Genomic DNA, 20,722 nt, shown 5'->3' on the forward strand with positions numbered 1-20,722 from the left:
AAAAACAGAGGCAAGGAGGAGAAGAAAGTACACCACCATAGATTTTCTATTAAATATATTAATATTAATCAACGCCAACACTCTTCCTGAAATTGTGTGAAGATCCGAATGACCCTTTGAATTTCCCCTGTTAGGAAGGTTAATTTGAGACAAAGACAAAGCGGCATCCCTGAAATGTGGAGCAAAGAATAAGAATTGGGCATCGCCAAGAAACTGCAACCGTGGAAAGCCATGAGACCGGACGCTTCCTGGAGAATGCAGATACCCTGGGGAAGACACAGGGCATTTCCTAGGATATGGAATTGCGCTGAGAGGCAATTTCATAGCTTTTAAGAGGCAGGGGCTATCCTATCGATATCTGGGTTATAGGAAAGTATCACTGTTCTTCTTTTAGACATGAGGAAGTTGAGAAATTCGAGACCCAGAGCTACTGAGGGCCAGCAAGCTCGGAAGGAGCCAGGGCCACAGGGTGGCTGGAAAAACCTGATCCCAGCTGTCCCGGGAGAAACAGCACGTTCTGGCCTCGCAAGGGCTGGAGTCTCACAGAGCCCTCTGTTCATACCATCTGTGGTGCGGGGCTTCTCTCCGGCCCGGGTTTGGAGAAAGATGCTGACTAACTGAGGCATGCCTGGAGGGGACACCCAGGATGACATCAGATCGAATCCCAGAAGGGACAACTGCAGCTCAAGCTGCCAGAAAAGGGACCCGGGGTACGGGGTGCACGACAGGGTGAGGTCTGTCTTCTGCTAACTTCGAGTACCCCAAGGCAAAAAGGAAAACTCATTCTATGTCAGTCCGGGAGTGGGGAGGGGGCCGGAGGAGGACAGGAAGGGTGCATTGCAGGAGAGCACCCTTCAGCCCAGCAGAAGAAGGAACTTTGTAAAAGAGGAAGTTGCTAGAAAAACAGGAGTCGCTGCAACTTCGCGAGGTACCTGCACTCAGATATAGCCTTTCCCATTCTCAAACCACTTTGTGTTTAATCTCCTCAACACAGACCTGCAACATTTAGAAAACTGTTAGAAGGAAAGCAGGAATCATTCCTAAGCTCAGTGCCCAGAGATAACCACAACAGGCTGTCCCTAACAGCTTGGAAGCATTTCCTTCAAGATATTCATCTACAAGACGGATACATGGATTGTTTTCAACCGGTTGGAATCCTATTACCTAGATAAAACATATTTTCCACTTAACGTATTATGATCTTTTTCTGGTGTAATTAAAAATGCACTGGAATATTTCATTATATTATCGTACCCATAAATTATTTACTCATTCCCTTATTATTGGGTATTTAGGACCTTCTTACATTTTTTTTTTCACTGTTGGAAATAACATTGGCGTAAACAGAAATCTTTGCCGCCATCTTTGGCTACTTCTTAAGGAGAGGGCCCAAAGTTTACGGGCACTGATGGCTTCACGATGCCGAACTATTTCCCCGAAAGGTTCCATCAGCTCATACTTGCATCAGTGGTGTGAGCACGCCCAGCTCTTCACAGGCTTGCCAAGATCGCCTCAAAGTTTCCCTGAAAAGAGTACTCCCGCATGTGAGAGGAGATACAATACGTCCCTTTTCCGGAACATGCCTATTCATGATAATAAAAAAAAAAAAAAGGTAGAAACTCAGTCTTACACACACACACACACACACACGCTGGTATGCATGCTAGATCTCTGTTCTTTGTTACTCTGGCAATACTTCCAGACCCCTGGAGGACCTGGACATAAATCTAGCCATTTGAGAAAGAGACCGTTTCCCTCACGGTGCAGTAGGAGTTTTCTTGAGGCCTGGATCCCAAACCCAGTCAAGGCCCCAAAGGGCAGCTACAGTAACGGGCTTCTTGGTTTCCAAGGCCCTTCCCGCCCTGACCGTCTTCCAATCTACCCTCGTGGGTGTGCCCTGAGCACCTGGGGATACACGAGGGCAGGGGAACAGAGAAAGGAAAGACAAGAGGAATCGCTGGTTCAGGATAAACTGGGGGGAAAGGAGGTGTTGGGAGAGGTGTGGGAGGCGGCGGCAGCTGGCAAGCCCCACCCGACCCCTCTGTCCTGCAGGTCCCAAGGGGGGTTCCCCAGGGGCACCAGGAGATCAGCTTTCCCTCTCAGCTGTCCTGGGGGCCCATGACCTGGGCTCCTAGCTTTCTCTTGTCATTTGAGCTGAAACTGGGAGTAAATCTCTCCAAACGGGTAATTATCCAGGCCTCTCCCCCATCCCCAAGTCATTTGTCCCTTCCTAGATGGCCTCTGATACTGACTTACTGCCCCTAGGAACAGAGGGACAGACAGACGGCTGCCAGGATTGTCCTTGGCTCCCAGCGCTGAGGAAAATGGCCAGGCAAGGGACCTCAAAGCCCCATGAATATGTGGTCTTCATTTTCAGTGGCCTCCTGCTGGGTCTCCAGACTCTCATTAAACCGGGAAACAGATTACAAGGGGATCCCGAGCCAGACATGTCTCTCCTCCTCTTTTATTTACACCACTTTTTTTTTAATTAATTAATTTATTTATTTGTCAGAGAGAGATCACAAGTAGGCAGAGAGGCGGGCAGAGAGAGAGGAGGAAGCAGGCTCCCTGCTGAGCAGAGAGCCCGATGTGGGGCTCGATCCCAGGACCCTGGGATCATGACCTGAGCCGAAGACAGAGGCTTAACCCACTGAGCCACCCAGGCACCCCTATTTACACCACTTTTAACCACTGTTGCTATCAGTTCTTGAGCACCAACACTACCCAAGGCAGCCCTGGGCAGAGAGGGCAGGAAACAGGTCGTGGAGGGCATCACTGATGTTGGTACATGTACTTGTCCCTCCCCAGCTCCACCAATAGACCCCCCTGGGATCAGCTTCCCCCACACTCACCAACAACCTGCTCTCTCTCGGGACTTCTGGCCACCCAGCCCTGGAATGTCATCCAAACTGCGACCCCGCCCTTCTCCCCACATTTTGTATTTATTGTGTTGAAACAGGTGCTTTTCTATTTTTTTTTAAGGATTTTATTTATTTGACAGAAAGAGATCACAAGTAGACAGAGAGGCAGGCAGAGAGAGAGGAGGAAGCAGGCTCCCTGCTGAGCAGAAAGCCTGACGTGGGGCTCGATCCCAGGACCCTGAGATCATGACCTGAGCCAAAGGCAGAGGCTTAACCCACTGTGCCACCCAGGCACCCCGAAACAGGTGCTTTTCTAATGAAATTTATCATGCTTATAGAAAAGGATAAAAATAATATAAAATCATCCATGTTTATTTTGGTTCTATTTTCTTCAGATCTTTTTAAGAACATTTTAAGAAACAAGACATTCTGCAAACACTTGTGCTTCCTCCAGTGAGAGCCCATTGCCTCCTTCCTCAGAGGTAAGCGCTACCCTAAATATGGTGTTTACCATCCTCATGCATGTTTTTATACTTTTGCTACATATGTATGTATCCAGAAACAATGCAGGGGACTGCTTTGCATGTTTTCAAACTTTATACACATGGTACCATATCGTACGCATCCTTCCGCAATTTGCTTTTTTTCCCATTCAACATACTTTTCGTGACATGTCCAGGCTGATTTGTAAAGCTCTATTTCATGCATTTCCCCTGCAGTATAGTATTTCATTGTAGAAATCTAAGCGATTTAATTTATCCATATTGGTTTCCAATTTTTTGCTATCACAAACACAGTTGCCATGACAATTCCTGTCTTGCCCATACGCAAGAGGTTCTTTAAGGAACATACATGTTGGAAGCTCTTTTCTTTCTTTTTTTTTTTTTAATATTTTATTTATTTATTTGACAGACAGAGATCACAAGTAGGCAGAGAGGCAGGCAGAGAGAGAGGAGGAAGCAGGCTCCCTGATGAGCAGAGAGCCCGATGCGGGACTCGATCCCAGGACCCTGGGATCATGACCTGAGCCGAAAGCAGAGGCTTTAACCCACTGAGCCACCCAGGCACCCCTGGAAGCTCTTTTCTTGACACGTCCATCTCCCCAGCAGGACACAGACCTGTCACCGTGTCCCCGGTGCCCAGGATGATGGGGAGCACAGGGGGCCCAAAGAGTGCGTTAAACTGAACCACAGTGGAAGGGTGTTAGGAAATCATCTCTCCCAGGCCCCCCACTTACAGATGAGGAAATGGACATCCAGAGAAGGGACACGAAATCAGATCATGAGAGAGCTGGGGCAGGACACCTGCGCCCCTCCCCACCTGCCTGGCCCAGTCTCCATCACATCCTGGGGGAGCAGGTGACCGTCAGACAATTGATCCACACAAGCGAGGGCAAGGAAAAAGGCAGAGAGGTGTTAAAGAGGTCATGCCTGGACACCGGGCTCTCAGCCTGGAGGGTGGTTTCACACTGAACTCTCTCCCTCTGGATGAGGCCTCATATCTGGACATCCCCATCGAGACCTCAGAGCTGGACCCCTGGCACCCAGACCGAAGCCTGACTTTTGTGGTCTTGTTTTATGCAGCAGAAGGAGTCCTGCTAGCCCAGTCTGGAGGAAGACCCTGGACCTGGGACCCAGGAGACCCAGACGGATGGGCTAGAGGTGAAGAGCGGGGCCCCAGCACCATGTATCTTGGGATGGAGTCCCCGGTCCTCTCCTACCAACTCTGGGGGCCTTAGGTGAGCTACATCAAGTCTACATGCTTCATTTTCTTCATCTTTGAAATGAAGCGTAATCCCCACCCCCTCATCATAATACTGGGAGGCTACCCAAGGTCGTCTGTACTAGGTAACTCACACCCGGCAAGCAGGCTCTCCGCACAGCGTGGCCTCACCTCCGGCTCGGACCCTCCTTTCTGGCCTTGGGACTCCTCCTGTTATCACCATATTCACTTGTGTAACTGCTGGTGCAGCCAAGTTTCTGCCCATTCATCGTGGGCCACAGACCGTGGGAGACAGAAAAGATATTCTATCTTTCAGACGTGACGTCACATCTGCCACCGTGCCTGGGTCCGCGTCTGGCCCACCGTCCAGACGCTGAATACGCTCTGGCCCGCGGTGCATCCCCGAGTACAGGAGGGACTGACGGGGGAGCATTGCAAAGTCACGGAAACTCTTTGAGCCTCTGTTTGTGCCTATGAAATGGGGGTGACCAGTCCATGCTGCACAGAAACCTTACGAGAGGCTGAATATAACACATATAAAGTGTGCTATGAACTGTAAAAGCACAATACAAGTTTAACTCACTAATATTATCAAAAGAGACTGTTTAGCTTGTCTTTATTCCCTATGCCGCTGACACTCTGAGGCCCACCTGCCTGCCTGAAGGATGCCCAGTGATAATTCCTGGGAAAGTCAAAGGCAGACTTAGACTCCAAGAGACAGAGACAGACAATCTTCATGTTTCTGGGAACCCCCTTCATCACTGAAGACCCACTCCCCAAAGTCCAGACCATTTCCCTGCTCAAAATCTTCCCGGGGTCCCCATTACCATTTAATTACATTCAGCTCAGTACGGCCTCAATTACTGCCCAGCCCTGAGTGTGTCCTGTGCTCCAGTCAAGCCAGGCTGCTTCCCCAAAGAGCACGCAGCTTTGTTGTCAGCACCCCAGGACTTTACCCCTGCGGCCTCCTGGATGCAGAGCAAGGAGTTTGCAACCCAGCTGCTCCCCAGAATCACCTAGGGGAATGTCACAAATACGGACGACTGGATCTGACCCTCCAGGGATCTGGACTTAATTGTCTGGGGTGGGCCTGGACAGAGTTTTCTAAAAGCTCCCCAGGTGACTCTGAAGTTGAGCGTCAACGGGTCTAGAACATTCTCCCTTGTAGGAGCGCAGCCTGCCAAAACAATCCATTCTCCAGGACCCATGGGAAATGCCACTTCTTATGTGGCGCCTGCTGTCGGCACACCAGACAGGGCTCCCCGCCTCAGAGCCCCCAGGGGCTGTGTCTCTTCTGGGCCCTGATCACACTCTGCCTCATGTCGGGGTCACCTGTTTCCCAAGCTCACCTGTCTGTTAGGCAGCAGGCCTCTCCGAGGCAGGCTCGGGGTTGCTCTCTCTTTCAGGCCTCTGCCCACCCTTTCTATGCCACACCTCACAGTCCTCATCAAACAGCGATTGAGCCCAGGCTTTCCGTAAAACTCAGAATACCTAGTTTACCCTCAGTCCTGCCCAGAACACGAACAGGGGAATAGGCGACTGTCCTCTGTTCTGGAGGAAAGGCCAAGGTCTATGCGCTCGCCCACTCCTGAGCTAGATGTTTCTAGGCTGATGCCCTTCCCCAGAGGCAGTGGGTCAAGGGTCTGCCTTGGGTCTCTGCTCTGGGGTGCTTCAGGGTGGGCAGGGGGAGGTCTACACAGGAGAGTGAGTCTCCTCTTTCCAGAGGCAAGAACTGTGAATGTGAACACACGAGAAGGTGCCCAACCACTCATCACCAGGGAAACGTGCATCAAAACCACCATGAGGTACCACCTTACACCTGTCAGAACGGCTAACATCAGAAACACAAGAGACAACAGGTGTTGACAAGGACGCAGAGAAAGGAGAACCTTCTCGAACTGTTGGTGGGAAGGTAAGCTGGGGCAGCCACTCTGGACAACTGTATGGAGGTTCCTCAGAAACTGAAAAGTAGAGCTACCCTACTTTTAGTAGCAATGGCACTACTGGGCATTTACCCAATGGGTGAAAAAACACTCATTCAAAGGGAAACGTGGCCCCCGATGTTCAGAGCAGCATTATCCGCAAAAGCCAGCTTATGGAAGCAGCCCAGGTGTCCAGTGAGAGAGGTCAGATAGAGAAGAGGTGATACACACACACACATTATGGCATCGTATACTCAGCCATAAGAATGAACGAAACCCTACCATTTGTAACCACATGGCTGGAGCTAGAAAGGATAATGCTAAGTGAAATAAGTCAGGCACAGAAAGACAAATACCATGATTTCACTCATAGGCGGAATTTAACAAACAAAACAAGCAAAGGGACACACACACAGAGAGAGAGATGGAAGAAGCAACAGGCTCTTAACTATAGAGAGCAAACTGGGGGTCACCAGAGGGGAGGGACTTGGGGGGGGAGGGGGGAAACAGGTGACGGGGATTACGGAGGGCCCTTGTTGATGCCAGGTGTAGAATCACCACACTGTGTACCCGACACTAACATCACACTGTATGTTAAACTGGAATTTAAATAAAAACTTAAACTGAGTGTGAGTATATGAGCACATATAAGCACACATTCAATATGCACAAACTATATCATACACACTCATTGTACACACATACACACATATACATTTTGATTAAAATGAGTTTCTTTCGTGAGTAATAAGAGGAATTTCTCCAAGTCGCTTGAGAGCCTCAAGCAAAGACCCTTGGGAATCCCTGTCTATATAACGGCATCTTGTGCACAGGAAGCGCTCAAAAAACATTTGCTCAATTAAATAATGAACTGAAAATGCAACCACTGATTGTGGCTTCTGCCAATACAGCCATTTAGACAGATTCAGGGAATGACGCCAACACAAGACATGGCACTGTCCGCTACCGCCCGATGGAGCCCGTGCCTTTTCCCGGATGCAGGCTGTGAACAGGGACCACAGGCTCTCCACACTTGTGTCAGTAAAAACAGGCTCTGGAATGCTCCAGACACAAGCCTTTTCCTTTCTGTGTCCCACTCCGAGGGGTGGTGAAGAGATCCCCAGCCATATGCTCTCAGAGGGGATCCCTTTACAGAGAGCCCCGCAGACCACCACACAGAGGTCAACTCCAGTGCCCTTCGTAGCTGAACTCAAAACCCAGACTCCCCACCTCGCCCCCTCCACTGCCATTCACGGTCACAGGCTTCTTTCTTCCACTCTCTCATCTGCTTCACAAAGGAGAGTCCAAGTTCCTAAAGATGTGGTTGTTCAGGTATGTTCTGGCTCTGATCTGGGGGTTGAAGTCTCTGGTGTGAGAGGAAAGTGCTTCCAACTTAGAAGCCTTAGTGCCGGCCTCTGAGCCCCCCACTACCGTTCCGGAGGCAAAAGGCTGTTCCTGGCTCCACCAGCTCAGCGCTCCACACTGAGAAAGGCAGGCTTCGGTGGACACAGGAACACAGCAAGATGCCCGCTAGGCCACAGGAGCCAACATCATGTTAGGGTTTGGACTTAGCCTTCTGGGGAAGTAGCCTGCCCCGGCCCGTCTCCTCGATCTCCTGGCCTTATGCATCCAGCCCTCAAGGCCAAGTGACCCCCATTGTCAGGAGACCCCAGCCTGGCTCCTATTGACTCCTACCTTGGTGCTCCCACCTGCTCGCTCTGTCCACATGCAGACCCTCTGGGGCCTGGAGGAGATGACTAATCCTGGAATGGTTCTCCTGTGTCTGATCCACACAAATCAAAGCGGACAAGTACATATAAAGGTTGTAAAAAAACAAACAAACAAAATCACCCCAAAGCCACATCTATCTAGAAACACTCTAACTATCCCCAGAAAATCTATTTTCTCCACCTAGGAGAAGTGTCTAACTTCTCATCTGCACAGCCACTGAAAGTAAATCTTGGAGATCAAAAAGGGTCCCACAGCGAGTAAGTGGAGCGGGTCTCCCAGGCCCGAGCCGACACCCATTCTGCTTTGCTCCCCCAGGAAGAGAGCAAACGAGGGTTGGACTAGCAGCCGCAGAGCCACACCTTTCCGAGTCCAAGGGTCAGGGTCAGCCCCTGCCCCCTTTGGCGTCCCTGGCAGGCTTTCAGCAGACCGCAGCAGAGAACCTACTGTGTGTGGAGGGGAGGGGGTGCAGCAAAGCTGGTGGCATCGGGGGACACAGACTCTCCTTCCACAGCTCCCTAGTGCCGGCCCCTGCTCGCTACCGCAGCCCCGTCCCCACACGGCTCAGGTCCTGGCCATGAGGTCTCACTGATACGCAACAGAGTTCAAAATCACAGGCTTGGCAGGAAGCGCCATCTATACATAGCTCTCCCATTCTGTAAGCACCGTTGGCTTCTTCTGAATAAATGCTACCCTACATTAAATGCCAGAATTCGGCGAGCAATGCTGCATGTTTGCAATGAGATTGAGAACGAAAGGCAAGATTGATTCTGATGTGAACACCAGCAAAGCAAATGGGTTTTTGAAAACCCTATAATTTCCCTGCAACCCTTGACTTCACTAAACACACATTTTTAGACTACAGCACAGTTAGGTAGGCATTAAACAAAAATGAGGTAGTCTAATGATGATTTATGTGTAGGATAACCTTCTATAAAGAATTCCGCTCTGATTTCAGGGTAACTTACAGAGGTGCCAACTTAACCAAACAATGCCGCTTGCTCCATGTCCACTGCCACGGCGTGATCTCAGGGCAAAGCGTTTGCCTGCAATTGTCTTAAATCTGCGGAAATTCACCCAGTGGGCGCTCTGGAAATGCGGCACCTGCCATGAACTAAATGGAAAAGCAAAACACGACACATGCACACACCGCCAGAGGCACCTGTGAACACAGACGATTTTGCTCGACTGCGGAGCCGTGGCGGATGGTTCTGGAACCAACCAACTGGCGTGCAACCGCAGAGCAGCCTGCCTGCCGGGAGACTGGAAGGGGGACCGCGGAACTGCGGGCATGCGGTCTGGGTGGGGTCTCACAGGCCTCTGAGGGGCAGGCGTCCGACTGGAGTTCTTGTATCTGCCCTCCCTGGCTGGGTGACCTTGGGCAGGCCTCGTGATCCCCCCCACAAGCCTTGGTTTCCCTGTCTGTGAGGCGAGGTTAAGAATACGGCCCCCTCAGATGGAACTGAAAGATTCACTGAGATGATGCCTGCCAACGGGCTTTATAAACCAGAGAGCTCCATACAGAGAAAAGGTGACAGAGACCATAGGGTACGGTTTGAGAGGTGGCGCAAGTCATCTCCAAGAGCTGACATCAAACGGTTCTGGGCTCAGCTCCTTACTCTGTGGCCTCGAGCAGGTGACTGAGCTCACTGTACATCAGGCTTCTCACCTGCAAAACGGAGCTCATAATGGCAGCCGCTATACAGGACACTCGGGGGATTCCAGAAAATGACTCCTGAAAAGCACAGATCAACTAAGAGCTCGGTAAGTGATCACTTCTTTTCCTACTAACCATGATCATCACCATGATTATCATCTCCTTTCCGGGCCCTCGACGAGGGAGAGAATTTCTCTGCTGATTCTGAAGCTCTCCCTGTCATCTCGAACCTGTAAAGGCTGGTTTATGGCTTGAGAAGGTAGGATTTTCTCTCTGCACCCCAAGGAATACATTAAGGCTGTCTGAATCTGATGCCCCTTCCCCATCAAAGCAGACAAGAAACAAACAACAACAAAATTAAGGGCCGGCTGCCTTTTCCTCTCTGCAGCTGGCTTGGTATGGAAAGCAGTAATTGCCTAGCAGCCCTGAGACAGCCCTTAGGCTGGAGGCATGAAAGCCTGTTAGAGGAAAAGGGCTTGGCTCTGGGTTCAAGCAGTAGGCTCTGCCACGGAAATGCTGCGTGACCTGGAGCAAATTGCTTGGCCTCTCTGAATCTCATTTCCTTTATACCTAAGAATGGGGGTAGCAGGCCTGCCTCACAGAGTAAAGAGGAGAACTGAATGAGAGGACATCCAGATACCTGCTGGCAGGACCCCTAGCCTCACTGCACCTGCTTCCTCGCCTGTAAAGCGGGGAAGGTGATGGAGGTTCTCCACGGAGAGCGTGCAACGCACTTCCTACACTGGATGGTGGATTCTAGGAGATACTAGTTGTTACCAAGCCAGAGTTTGAGCATGCTGAGACTAGATCGGGCAGTTTGTGGAAGGGATCTTCGCTGTGTTGGTACCAAACCACAGGCCTTCGTTCCTTCCTGCAACATAATTTTTATCAGGTACAGGGCAAGGCACAAATGAATTCAGAGATGAATACTGCAATGTCCATGTCTCAGTCATCTGTTTCCCTCATTCTGCCCAGATACCATCGCAGACTGTTGGAGTTAAAACTGCCTCAGTGGCCCTCTATCTAGCCCTAGTCCCACACGGCCTTCTCAGCATCTCACGTTCCGCCGGCAGCCCGGTGCCCAACGTGGCCCAAGGCTGGACAACGTCATGAACCTGGGGGGGGGGGGGTCATTTCCCGGCTGTGTTTAAGCGACTCCTTCTCCACCTGAGAATCCAAGTCTCTGCAGAGGCCTGATTTCCATCCGAAGGATTCCATGCACAGGATCCATTATCCCCATTTCACAGAGGAATAAACTGAGGCTTATGAAAATAACTCGCTCAAGAGCACCAATTAGGACTAGCAGACCAGAGTCTGCCTTCTTTTCACTGCATCCCTCCTCGTCTGTCAACTGTCTGCTCCCATCTGTTACCCGGTTTTCTATCAGGTCGCCCTCTCCTTGTGGATTTGCAGCAGTTTTTAAAAATACATTTTCGCGTGTCAAGTTTCCACAAGGTGATAGAATGTCGTGCTTCGGAGCACACACAGTGGAGTCTGAACGCATCAGGGTAAGCTGTGGCTCTACCACTTAACTAACTTTAGGGGCTTCGTTTATTTTCACCGAGGCTCAGTTTGTTCATCTCTGAAATGGGGGAGTAATAACCCCTCATCAGATTGCTGTGAGGCCAAATGAGCTAAACACAGAGAACGCTTTGAACAGAGCCTGGCAACGGAGGAAGAGTTTAACGAGTACGAGTCATTATTATCGTATTTCCCCTCCACACATACCTTTTTTTTTTCTTTTTCTAGAACTGGCAGGACCTCCATGGCTTGGCATCTTTTTCAGACTGCTCTCAGCACCTCACCTACCCTCCAAATCACCCCGTCCTCCGCCTCCTTGCCCGCCTTCCCCCCCTGCTGCCACCTCCACCCGAAGCATGCTTTCTGCCCCCATGGCCCTTGGATTTCAAGACTCGACTGCAGGCCTCCCTCCTCTCACGAGGCCTCACAGGGCCACCATCAGAAAGCATCATGGTTCATCCTCTTCGCGGGATGGTACCATAGTCCCTACCCTGGAGCTGCTGAAGGGAACAAGCAGGTCACAGGCAAGTGCAACTCTTCTGCAAGGCCTGACCCCATGTCCATCACCCAGCAGGGGCCCAAACCCCATTGGTTAAATTGTCTTGAGGGCACCATTTTCTTCATGTTAGCCCAGATAACCATTCCAACCCCTTTTCTCTATATGGCCCTAAAGAGTCAAGAAAGGAGAGTCCCGATTATTTAAAAAATATATATATGTATTTTAAGGTTCTATTTACTTATTTGAGAGAGAGAGAAAGAAATGAAAGAGAGACAACAAGAGCGAGCATGAGCAGGGAGAGGGGCAGAGGGAGAAGCTTGATCCCAGGACCCTGGGATCGTGACCTGAGCCGAAGGCAGATGCTTAATTGACTGAGTCCCCCAGGTGAACCACAGAGATCCCCCAACTTTGCATCACACAGCAGAGCATCACAGAGGGAACCCACAGAAACCATCTCTCTCTGGGTCACTCTGGAGCAGTTCCATGAAATAAAGACCAAGGACCGGGCACCTTAAACCCTGAAATACCTTCCTCCCTGCCACATGAGCACTCAATGCGGGGAGAGACTGGCATCGCGTCATCATCGTTAATCATCTTCAGCGGGACTGGAGGGGAGAGGGCCCCGCAGAAAACACAGCGCCTGCTCTTGCTGGTTCTATCTTCCCGGCATGGGGATAACACAGATTTCAAATATTACAGGACAAAACACAGTTAGTGCCTTGAGCAAGGAACCGAGAAAGTCCGGAGGGAGTTCACAAAAGGATCCCCCTCGAAGAAGGTTAATCAGGGTGATTTTTCAATCCATTCATAGCAGAAACCGGAAAAAGACATCATGGAAAAAGTGGTATTTGAACCAGACTTTGAAAGATGGGTAGGTTTTCGATAGACAAAGAACGAAGTCTGAGAGTAAAAGCAAAGCATCCCATGAGCAGATAAAATAGCATGCCCTAAGAATGTCAGGAGAGAAGGGGAGAAGGGGAGCCCGAGAGCACCTCGGTCTTGACCTGGGTTTATCAGTAAGTGTGAAGGCTATGCCCCAGGACCTCCAGAGCCCTTCCAGCTCTAACAGTCCCTGACTCTATCTGCTTGTGGCCTAGAAGCATCCAAACTGGTTTCCAGGCACCACCCAGCTCGCTCCTGTCTGCTCCATCCCCCGTCCAAGTTGGTGTAGACATATGGGATCTGAGGTAGTCTCCGTATCAGCCCGAGCAAAATGCAATTAATACGTTGAATCTGCATTCCAAAGCAAACCAAGACCGTATGTGATTGTTTACTGTGTTGAGATTATCCGTCTCTGCCCATCAGAGCTGACAACATGAACGGAATCCTAAACTCCCTGATCAGGACGGTCTTTGTGTCTCCCACTGGGCCAAAAACAGAGCCGGTGCCCAATAAAGCCTTCTTGTTAGAATGGCTGTTTTGTTCCCACATCTTTCAGCTGGAGATCTGTGGCCCTTCAGAAAAGCCAGAGCCTCTGGTCACTGAACACACAGCCAAAGGTCAGTGCAAGGATTGGGGACACGTGTCTGTCCCCAGGCAAGTGCAGGAGACAGGAGTTCCTCCCCTGTGGGAACCTGAGGACAGTCCATTCTCAATGAGAAGCCCGCTCTGGGGAGGCAGCAGAAAGCAGAGGCGCCTGGAGGAGCCGGGTTCAAACCCAGGCTACAGCCTTGACAAGCCACGAGACCTTAGGTAAGTTGCTTAATTTCCCCGGGCTTCAATGTCCTCATTTATAAAATGAGAAAAGACCCAACAAAACAAAAATGTTATCTCTCTTAAAGGGTTATTGTGAGGATTAGAGATAATTTAGGTCTCAATACATGATAGATATTATCATTAATCTTATTATTATTATGCTATGACAGGTGCTACGAGGGCCCTGGGGATAAAGAGATGAAAAAGATACAGCTGTGTACCCCCCTGCAGCAGGCAGACAGAAACCACCACCTATCACGTAAGAGGAAATGACGGGAGTGCGCTGGGAATGGAACCAGAGAAGCGGTAAGCTCTGCCAGCAGGCTTATGCAAGGTCTCCTGGAAGGCGACACATGTGGACCAAGTTTAAAGGACAAAAGAGGAGTGGGGTATCAATAAGGAGAGGAGGGATGGGCACAGAGGGGACAGCAAGATCAAGTGAAAACAGGTGTGAAAACACAGGAGCAACTTGGAACTCTGGGGACAATCAGGGAGGTGAGCTCATAGGCTCTCTCCCCAGGTGAAGGTGGGCTACGGTCCAGGAGCACTGCCCCCTAGCCAGAAAGGACCCCTCTGACCAGATTCACCCTTGTCCCTGTTTCTGCCCACCCCCACCCCCAAGGCACAGGGCTTCCAGCCCAGGCAGGGCCTGATGACAACCCAGCGTTCCAGAGCCCCATCCTCATAGACGAGGGAGCTGATCCAGGCTTGTCTTCCAGAACACCAGCAGACACATCTGGCCCGCATCTGAGCAGTGTCCAAAACTCCCCTCTGGGGCCAAGAGAGCCAGTCAGGATGCTGGTGAAGAGCATGCTGGGAAACTCCCACAAGGAGCCCGCATCGATATAATCAGGTCTGGTGGAAATTAAAAGCTATTAGGAACAGGGCCGGATTTATCTTTATATCCAATAACATGCATTGTAATGGTGATCATGCAGATGGGAAATTAAACCACATCTCGGCTTCACCGGAGGCCTTAATTTTTATTTATGTTTGTGCACGGCCCTTTGCCCTCTTCCCCCCCACCCCACCCACTCTGGAGAGCCGGTTCTCCTTGTCAAGACCAAGGCCCCCAGGAGAGAAGTAAAGGGTAGGAGTCTGCCAGATCATAGGTGAGAGGTTCTGGGCTCCTACATCTTTAAATAGCCCGATGGAAGGAAGAGGACCAGCTTGGAGGAGGGGGAAAGGCAGGGGGAGAAAGGGGCTCGTGTAGTAGGTAGCTCTGGGGAAAGTACCATTTTGGGAAACGTTGCATGTTAGTCTCTCCAGCCTCTCCCTGGGGAAAGCACAGTCAAAAAGCTGCTTAGAGTTTCAGCAGGGAGGCTCCCCTGCCCCTCTCCAGTGTGGACAGCTGGGAAGGCTGGCCTGGGAACAAATACCCAACTCACGGAGCTGTTTTAGGCACCAAGCCTTTAATTCCTTCCAAACCCCTCAGAGAGAGGCGTTGAAGGGCAGGCTCCTCATTCGCCGGGGCCCACGCTCACCCCCTCGGGCCCCCGCCTCACAGGGCATCTGCTCTCCCCCAGGTGATGTGTCCTGGGGCCCTGAGTAACCCGCAAGGCCTCCCATTCCTCCCCCTGCTCACCAGCACCTGCCCCTGTTGGCCCCGTGGTCTGTGGAGGATCTGAACCCAGACCTGCACATCCAGAGATCAAAGTCAACACTTTCTCTTTGCTCCAGAAGCTGACCCTAAGGCGTCAGGGGGAAATAAAGGGCTCCTTGATCCTTCCGTAACCATTAAATCTTCCCCCACTGTGAGAAGCTGCTATCCAGCCTCCCAGACAACAGGCACACTGGGTACAGGGTGAGATGGATGGCAGAGAATCCTATTTTTATGGGGGAAAAAAAAAACAATAAACAATTTGCATTTTCCAAAATTAAAGCAGGCAGCATGGCGGCCCACGTTCTGGCCTCTCATCCAGAGCCCGGAGGAAGCAAAACTCCAGTCTCTGGTTCTCTCACATTCCTCCAGGAACGTGTCAGTTGGATTCATGTGCTTTGGGAAGTCTGTCCCTGGATGAACACCATAGCTGTAGAAGGATCTAGAATGATTATGGATGGAGGTTGGGGTGGGGGAGGAAAATTCTCCAAGGCTAAAGGAAAGAGAGGGGTGCTAAAGAGCCAAAGTTGACCAGAGCCCTGCAGATTAGCGTCAAGCCCGCTTCCCTGATAATTATGCCCTTTGGGGCCACCAGCCGTGTCTTTACATCAAAGACAGCCCTGAAGCACCAACTACAAGGGTCGCCTTGGGGAAGCTCCCTGCCTCCAGCTCCTAGGCACAGGAGCCAGGTAAACCCGCCTTCTCTCCCATCTGAGCTAGACTTTGTACCTCCCTGCACCGACCGCGCTCACCCTTACATCAGTGCTGTTCCCACGTTCCTTCAGAACTGTTCCAACCATCCATCCATATTCCCCTGGAGCACTGATTGAGCACCTGCCCTGCACGTGCAAAGGGGTGTGCCAGAAGCCAGAGACGTGTGGATGAAAACCAGCCAGTTCCCATCCTGGGAAATTCAGTCTAATGGGGGACACGGAGCCGGTGATGTAGTAAAAAGGGATACACCATCATCATCATCACAGCCACAGCTGTCCTAGGTGTAAGGCAGAGTTCAGAATGTTTCTGAACAGATTAACTTCTCGAACCCTATAAAGTAGGTCAGTCATTATCCCCATTTTATTACAGTTGGGGCACTGTGGGGCCAGTGACCTGCCCAGCTGGTCAGGCAGTGGGCTGGGTCTCAACCCAGACAGTCTGGTGCCAGGGTTCAGGTGCTTCCTCACTGCACCCACCTCAACCCCACAAAGCCTTCCCTAAAAGCCAATGTTGACCTTCTTCCCCTCCCTGAGGTCAAGGCCATCCTTATCTAGAGCACACATTTAAAGCCTTGGAGTCACGCTCTGCTGGACACATTTGTATGGTACAGGGAGGCAGTTCTGTGTGGGGGGAGTGCACAGGTTGGAGGAAGAGACCCGAGTTCCAGCCCTGGCCCCCTGCTTAATAGATCCATTACCCAGAAGAAGTGACTTGACTCCTGGGAACCTCAGTTTCCTCTTCTCTAAAGTGGAGGGAAAAAATACACGTCCGGATTTTTATAAGGACAAAATGAGATCAAACATGGAAGTTTCTTAGCCACTGCCTGGCATACAGTAAGCACTCCAATAATAATCATTGTTATTTAATACTACTACCAATAATTAATGATATTTTAATGAGTATAACTCTGAGTCCATAAACTCAACTGTGTAAGAAATACCACATTTATGTTCTGCAAAGTGCCTTCAGTCTGACTCAGTTGGATAAGTGGGACCTTCAGTCTTCATTACTGGGGCTTCCCCCAGGGATGTGCCAAGGCCTGGGATCTCTCCCCACCCGGTTGTCCCTCCCTGCATGATCGCTTTGGGTTTTGGCTGTGCACCTAATGCCTCCTCTGGATGCAGAACACTGGCCCCCATCCCAGACCGCGTGGAGCCTCACACAGCCACCCATTGTGGGGGCCAACCGCTTTGCCCAGCTGCACCCACTAAGCAGCCTACAGTCCCATTCCCCATCCCCGGGATTTGTTTGTCTCCCATTTGTTCCTTGTCCTCAGAGGCTCTCTTTCCCAGCCAGGACACCCATCCCAACCTTTCCTATTAGCCTATGGTTTTACAAAAGGCAGGAAGAGCAGCTGTCTTTAAGTAGATCTGGATTCCAGTCCTGCTAGGAGCTCTGAGGCCAGGAGACATAACGGCCTGGCCATCTGCTTGGAACTGAGAGAAGGAAAAGGTACCAGGGGCAAAACACAAATTAACGTCTCCAGAAGAGTAGCCTGTGGTGTTGGCTATAAATAAGCCGAAGTATGGACTCTTCTAGCTAGGTTGTCGGAACCGTGGAAAGAGCTTTAAAAACACTGATCACAGGTTCTCCCCCAGAGATACTGATTTGGGGTCAGTCCCAAGCACCAGTGTTTTTCAAAGAGCTCCCCGGGGACTCAGGGGTGTAGCAGGATTAAGAACCCGGGCTTTACAGGTGTGACGCATTGATGTCTGCCTCCCCCGGCTAACCCGGAAACCTGGCAGCTGGAATCATTCCGTCTCACCAACGATGGGACATCGGGGCTGCACGGGCTCTCAGCACCTGGGCAAGTTCCCCTGTTTCACAGAAAGGGAAAACCAAGGTCCTCCGCAGAGAAATGAAGAAAAAACAGGAGAGTCCACACCTGATGCTGGGATGAAGGCAGTCACGTCGGAGCCATGGGGGGAGAAAACCCTCTATTTTGTAGCGAGAGGCCAAGAGGTATTTTGAGGACTCGAGGTCCTCTCTTAAGGTTTCCAGACCTGACCTCCAGTTGTAGGGAAAGGGAACGAGTAACAGAAGGCTGGCTCTAACAAGGCAAGCCTATGACATGGTACCAACCTCATCCCCCAATACCAGGCAAGGGCGAGGCCCACTAGAATCCTAACGGGATCTTCAACCAACTTCAAGAGAAAAAAAAAAGACTCTTATACACATGAAACTCAGGTCTGGTCCGGTGCTCAAGCTCTAGTCATTCCACGCGGGAACACAGACAACCGCCAGCTCCGGGCTCCCCTCCCCCACTTTGAAGCCCTTCACTTTAAAGGGGTTTCCAGCCTCACCTCCCACTGCAAAGAGCAAGGGCAAGCAAAGACCCAGGAGCCAGAAAGATGGGGATCCCACTCTTTAGGGGGAGTAGGATCCATCTTCTATCTGATGGGACATCGGCACGCCCAGCAGAGGCCCCCAGCACCTGGGTTTCACTGACCGGCACAGACGTACCACATACCAAGACGAGACCAGAGAGGCTTTGGGGCCAAAGCATCACCAGAACACTGAGAATGAATCAGTCACCGGAACCAACCTCAAGAGCTCAGCTCAACAACCAGCTCAGCACCTCTGCTCCATCCCTCCCCCTGCCCCGCAGCACCCCTGCCTGCCGCGGCCCCACAGGGCTCCTTACCTGGAATGATGGAGACCGTGTCCTTCTCCCAGGACACAACGCTAACATATTCCTGCACTGAAGAGGGGATGAGGCACTTGAAGACGGCCACGTTGCCACGCATTGACCTTTGATCCTCCACCCGAACGGTGTAGGGTTCCCTGAAAACTGCAGAGAGATGAGGGGGTGAGGAAAGGGGGTGTCACACACAGTGGGGGCCCAAGAAGGGAACAGAGAGCCACCTCAGGTCCCTCGGCAGCCCCAGGCCTCGCCCCCCAACACCACCTCTCCCACCTCCCATTTAACTAGCCCAGACGTTCCTGCCGTGATCTTACTCCTGCCTGAGCAACCTCCTCCCTGCTCTCTCAGAAACGTCCAGTCTCCCCTGCAAGGCTGTGAGTCCAACTTCAAACCTTTGTGATTTCAGTATTTAATAAACCATTGGATTGGAGGGGTCTGGGGTAGCACCTAATTCCAACATTGGGATCGCATCCAGCAAGAGGGTATGTAGGTAACGAGGAAATGTGATAGGATTCCTCTAAGGAAACCACACTTGATTTCCTACATTATTCCTGGGCCCGTGGGGCCAACAGCAGGAGCACGGTGACCATCATTTGCCAAAAATAGGAACTGTGACACATAATTCAACCACAGACTTTTGTGCCACATCAATGTGAAAGGTGGCCTGGGAAAAATATCGTTGACACATGGAACTTTCTGGAAGGGCTTGGTGGTTTATAAGGAGAATGGAAGAGAATATTTAAAACTGTGATTGACTCTGAAAATGGACAGTCTCCAAAATTCTCTGAAACAAAGTATCCTTACTGTTTCCTCCGATCTCCTGACACTGCCTACAGCCTGACCCCCAGGCTTGCCCCTGCTTCCAAAATCTAGCTCTTCCTTCCCTGCAGCACATGCAGTGGAGGCCCCCTGCCTCAGTCCCAGGGCTGGTTTCAAGGGGCACAGTCACCTGCCTCCCCCGTCTACAAGTCGGGTCCGGTGGGTGGGCTGGCTGGGCCTTGCAGGGGCCCAGGGGCCATCCTCGGCCTCTGCCTCTGCCTTGTCCTCTCTGCTTGGCCTCTTCTGGGGCTCACTCCATCCTCCCGCCCCTCCTCTGCCAAGCAGCGCTGGTGCATCCAGATCCCCACTGCCTCCCGACCTTGTCCCTCAGCAGGCACCTGGGCAGCGTGCCCTCCTGCTCTCCCGGCCACGGTTGCCAGGGTGATGTTCAGGGCCCCGCGGCCCTCTGGCTGTGCACCTGCAGCCCCTCTGGCTTCATAAAGAGCCGCTTAATTGGCTGTGTCTCTAGTCTGGCCAGCCCTGCCCAGCCTCCTCAGGCCTTTCTTCTTCCCCTGCTTCTGGGTGACGTGCCGGGGAAGAGATACAGCTGGTGGGGGGGGGGAGGGGGGGACAGAGAAAAGGGAGAGGAGAGAAGAGCCGCTTTGCCTGTTCTTCGGGGCAGTGGTCTGGCCTTCCATGGGTGTGAGCGGGGCACACCCAGTGATGTGAGGGGAGCAGGCAGGAGGCCAAGGGGGAGTAAACACAGGAGGAAAGCAAAGTGAAAGAGTAAAAAAAACTGGGGTTTGGGGGAGCACCCCCTGGAGAGTCCCAGCGAGCCGGCAGAGACCAGAGGTGAGGAACAGGCCAGCAGCCCCTGCCTCCTCCTCTGAGTGCTGCATGACCCTGCTGGTTGGCCTTCAGAGCCTCAGTTTCCTCATCTGTAAAAGGACACAACAATGGTGATAGCAGCGTGTCGAAGGCCTGGCCCAGGGAAGCACCACAGAAAGGTTGCTCACCGTTCCAGTGACACCTCTGACCCACGGGCCATGGGCCCTTGGCCAAGCCAAGTACCCTCTCCTCGTCTCAGTCCCTCACTTTTAAGAAACACTTTATGGGATTATTGTGAAAACTGCGTCCTAACCCAGTGACAGGCACGTAAAAGGAAATAGGATGTTACTTCCTCTTAGCCCAATCCTCCAGGCGCTGGAGGCCAGGGCTGCACCAAACGCCGGCCTCGGGCCTCCCAGCTCAGCACCTGGTGGTGTGAGGGGAGCAGAGCGAAGGAGCTAGTCCTGAAAAGAAGTTCCACGGGACGCCCCAGGAGATACCCTGGAGTTGGTCCTGGGTTCCAAGAGCTCACATCTCCCCTCAAAGCAAGCCAACAGGAAGAAGACTAGCTC

At 51.6% G+C, this 20,722-nt stretch overlaps 1 protein-coding gene across 2 annotated transcripts in view; it reads right to left on the minus strand.

The window, feature by feature from the left end:
* The window catches only part of DSCAML1 (DS cell adhesion molecule like 1), a 338,623-nt gene that overhangs the window by 300,377 nt on the left and 17,524 nt on the right, over positions 1-20,722 (minus strand). For both annotated transcript variants that reach the window (XM_032360361.1, XM_032360362.1), the window contains exon 3: positions 18,564-18,710. In XM_032360361.1, coding sequence (XP_032216252.1) covers positions 18,564-18,710 — 147 coding nt within the window. The remainder of the gene's footprint in view (positions 1-18,563; positions 18,711-20,722) is intronic.

The sequence above is a fragment of the Mustela erminea genome, chromosome 9 (assembly GCF_009829155.1).
Source record: "Mustela erminea isolate mMusErm1 chromosome 9, mMusErm1.Pri, whole genome shotgun sequence".
In the NCBI taxonomy this organism is placed as follows: Eukaryota; Metazoa; Chordata; class Mammalia; order Carnivora; family Mustelidae; genus Mustela; species Mustela erminea.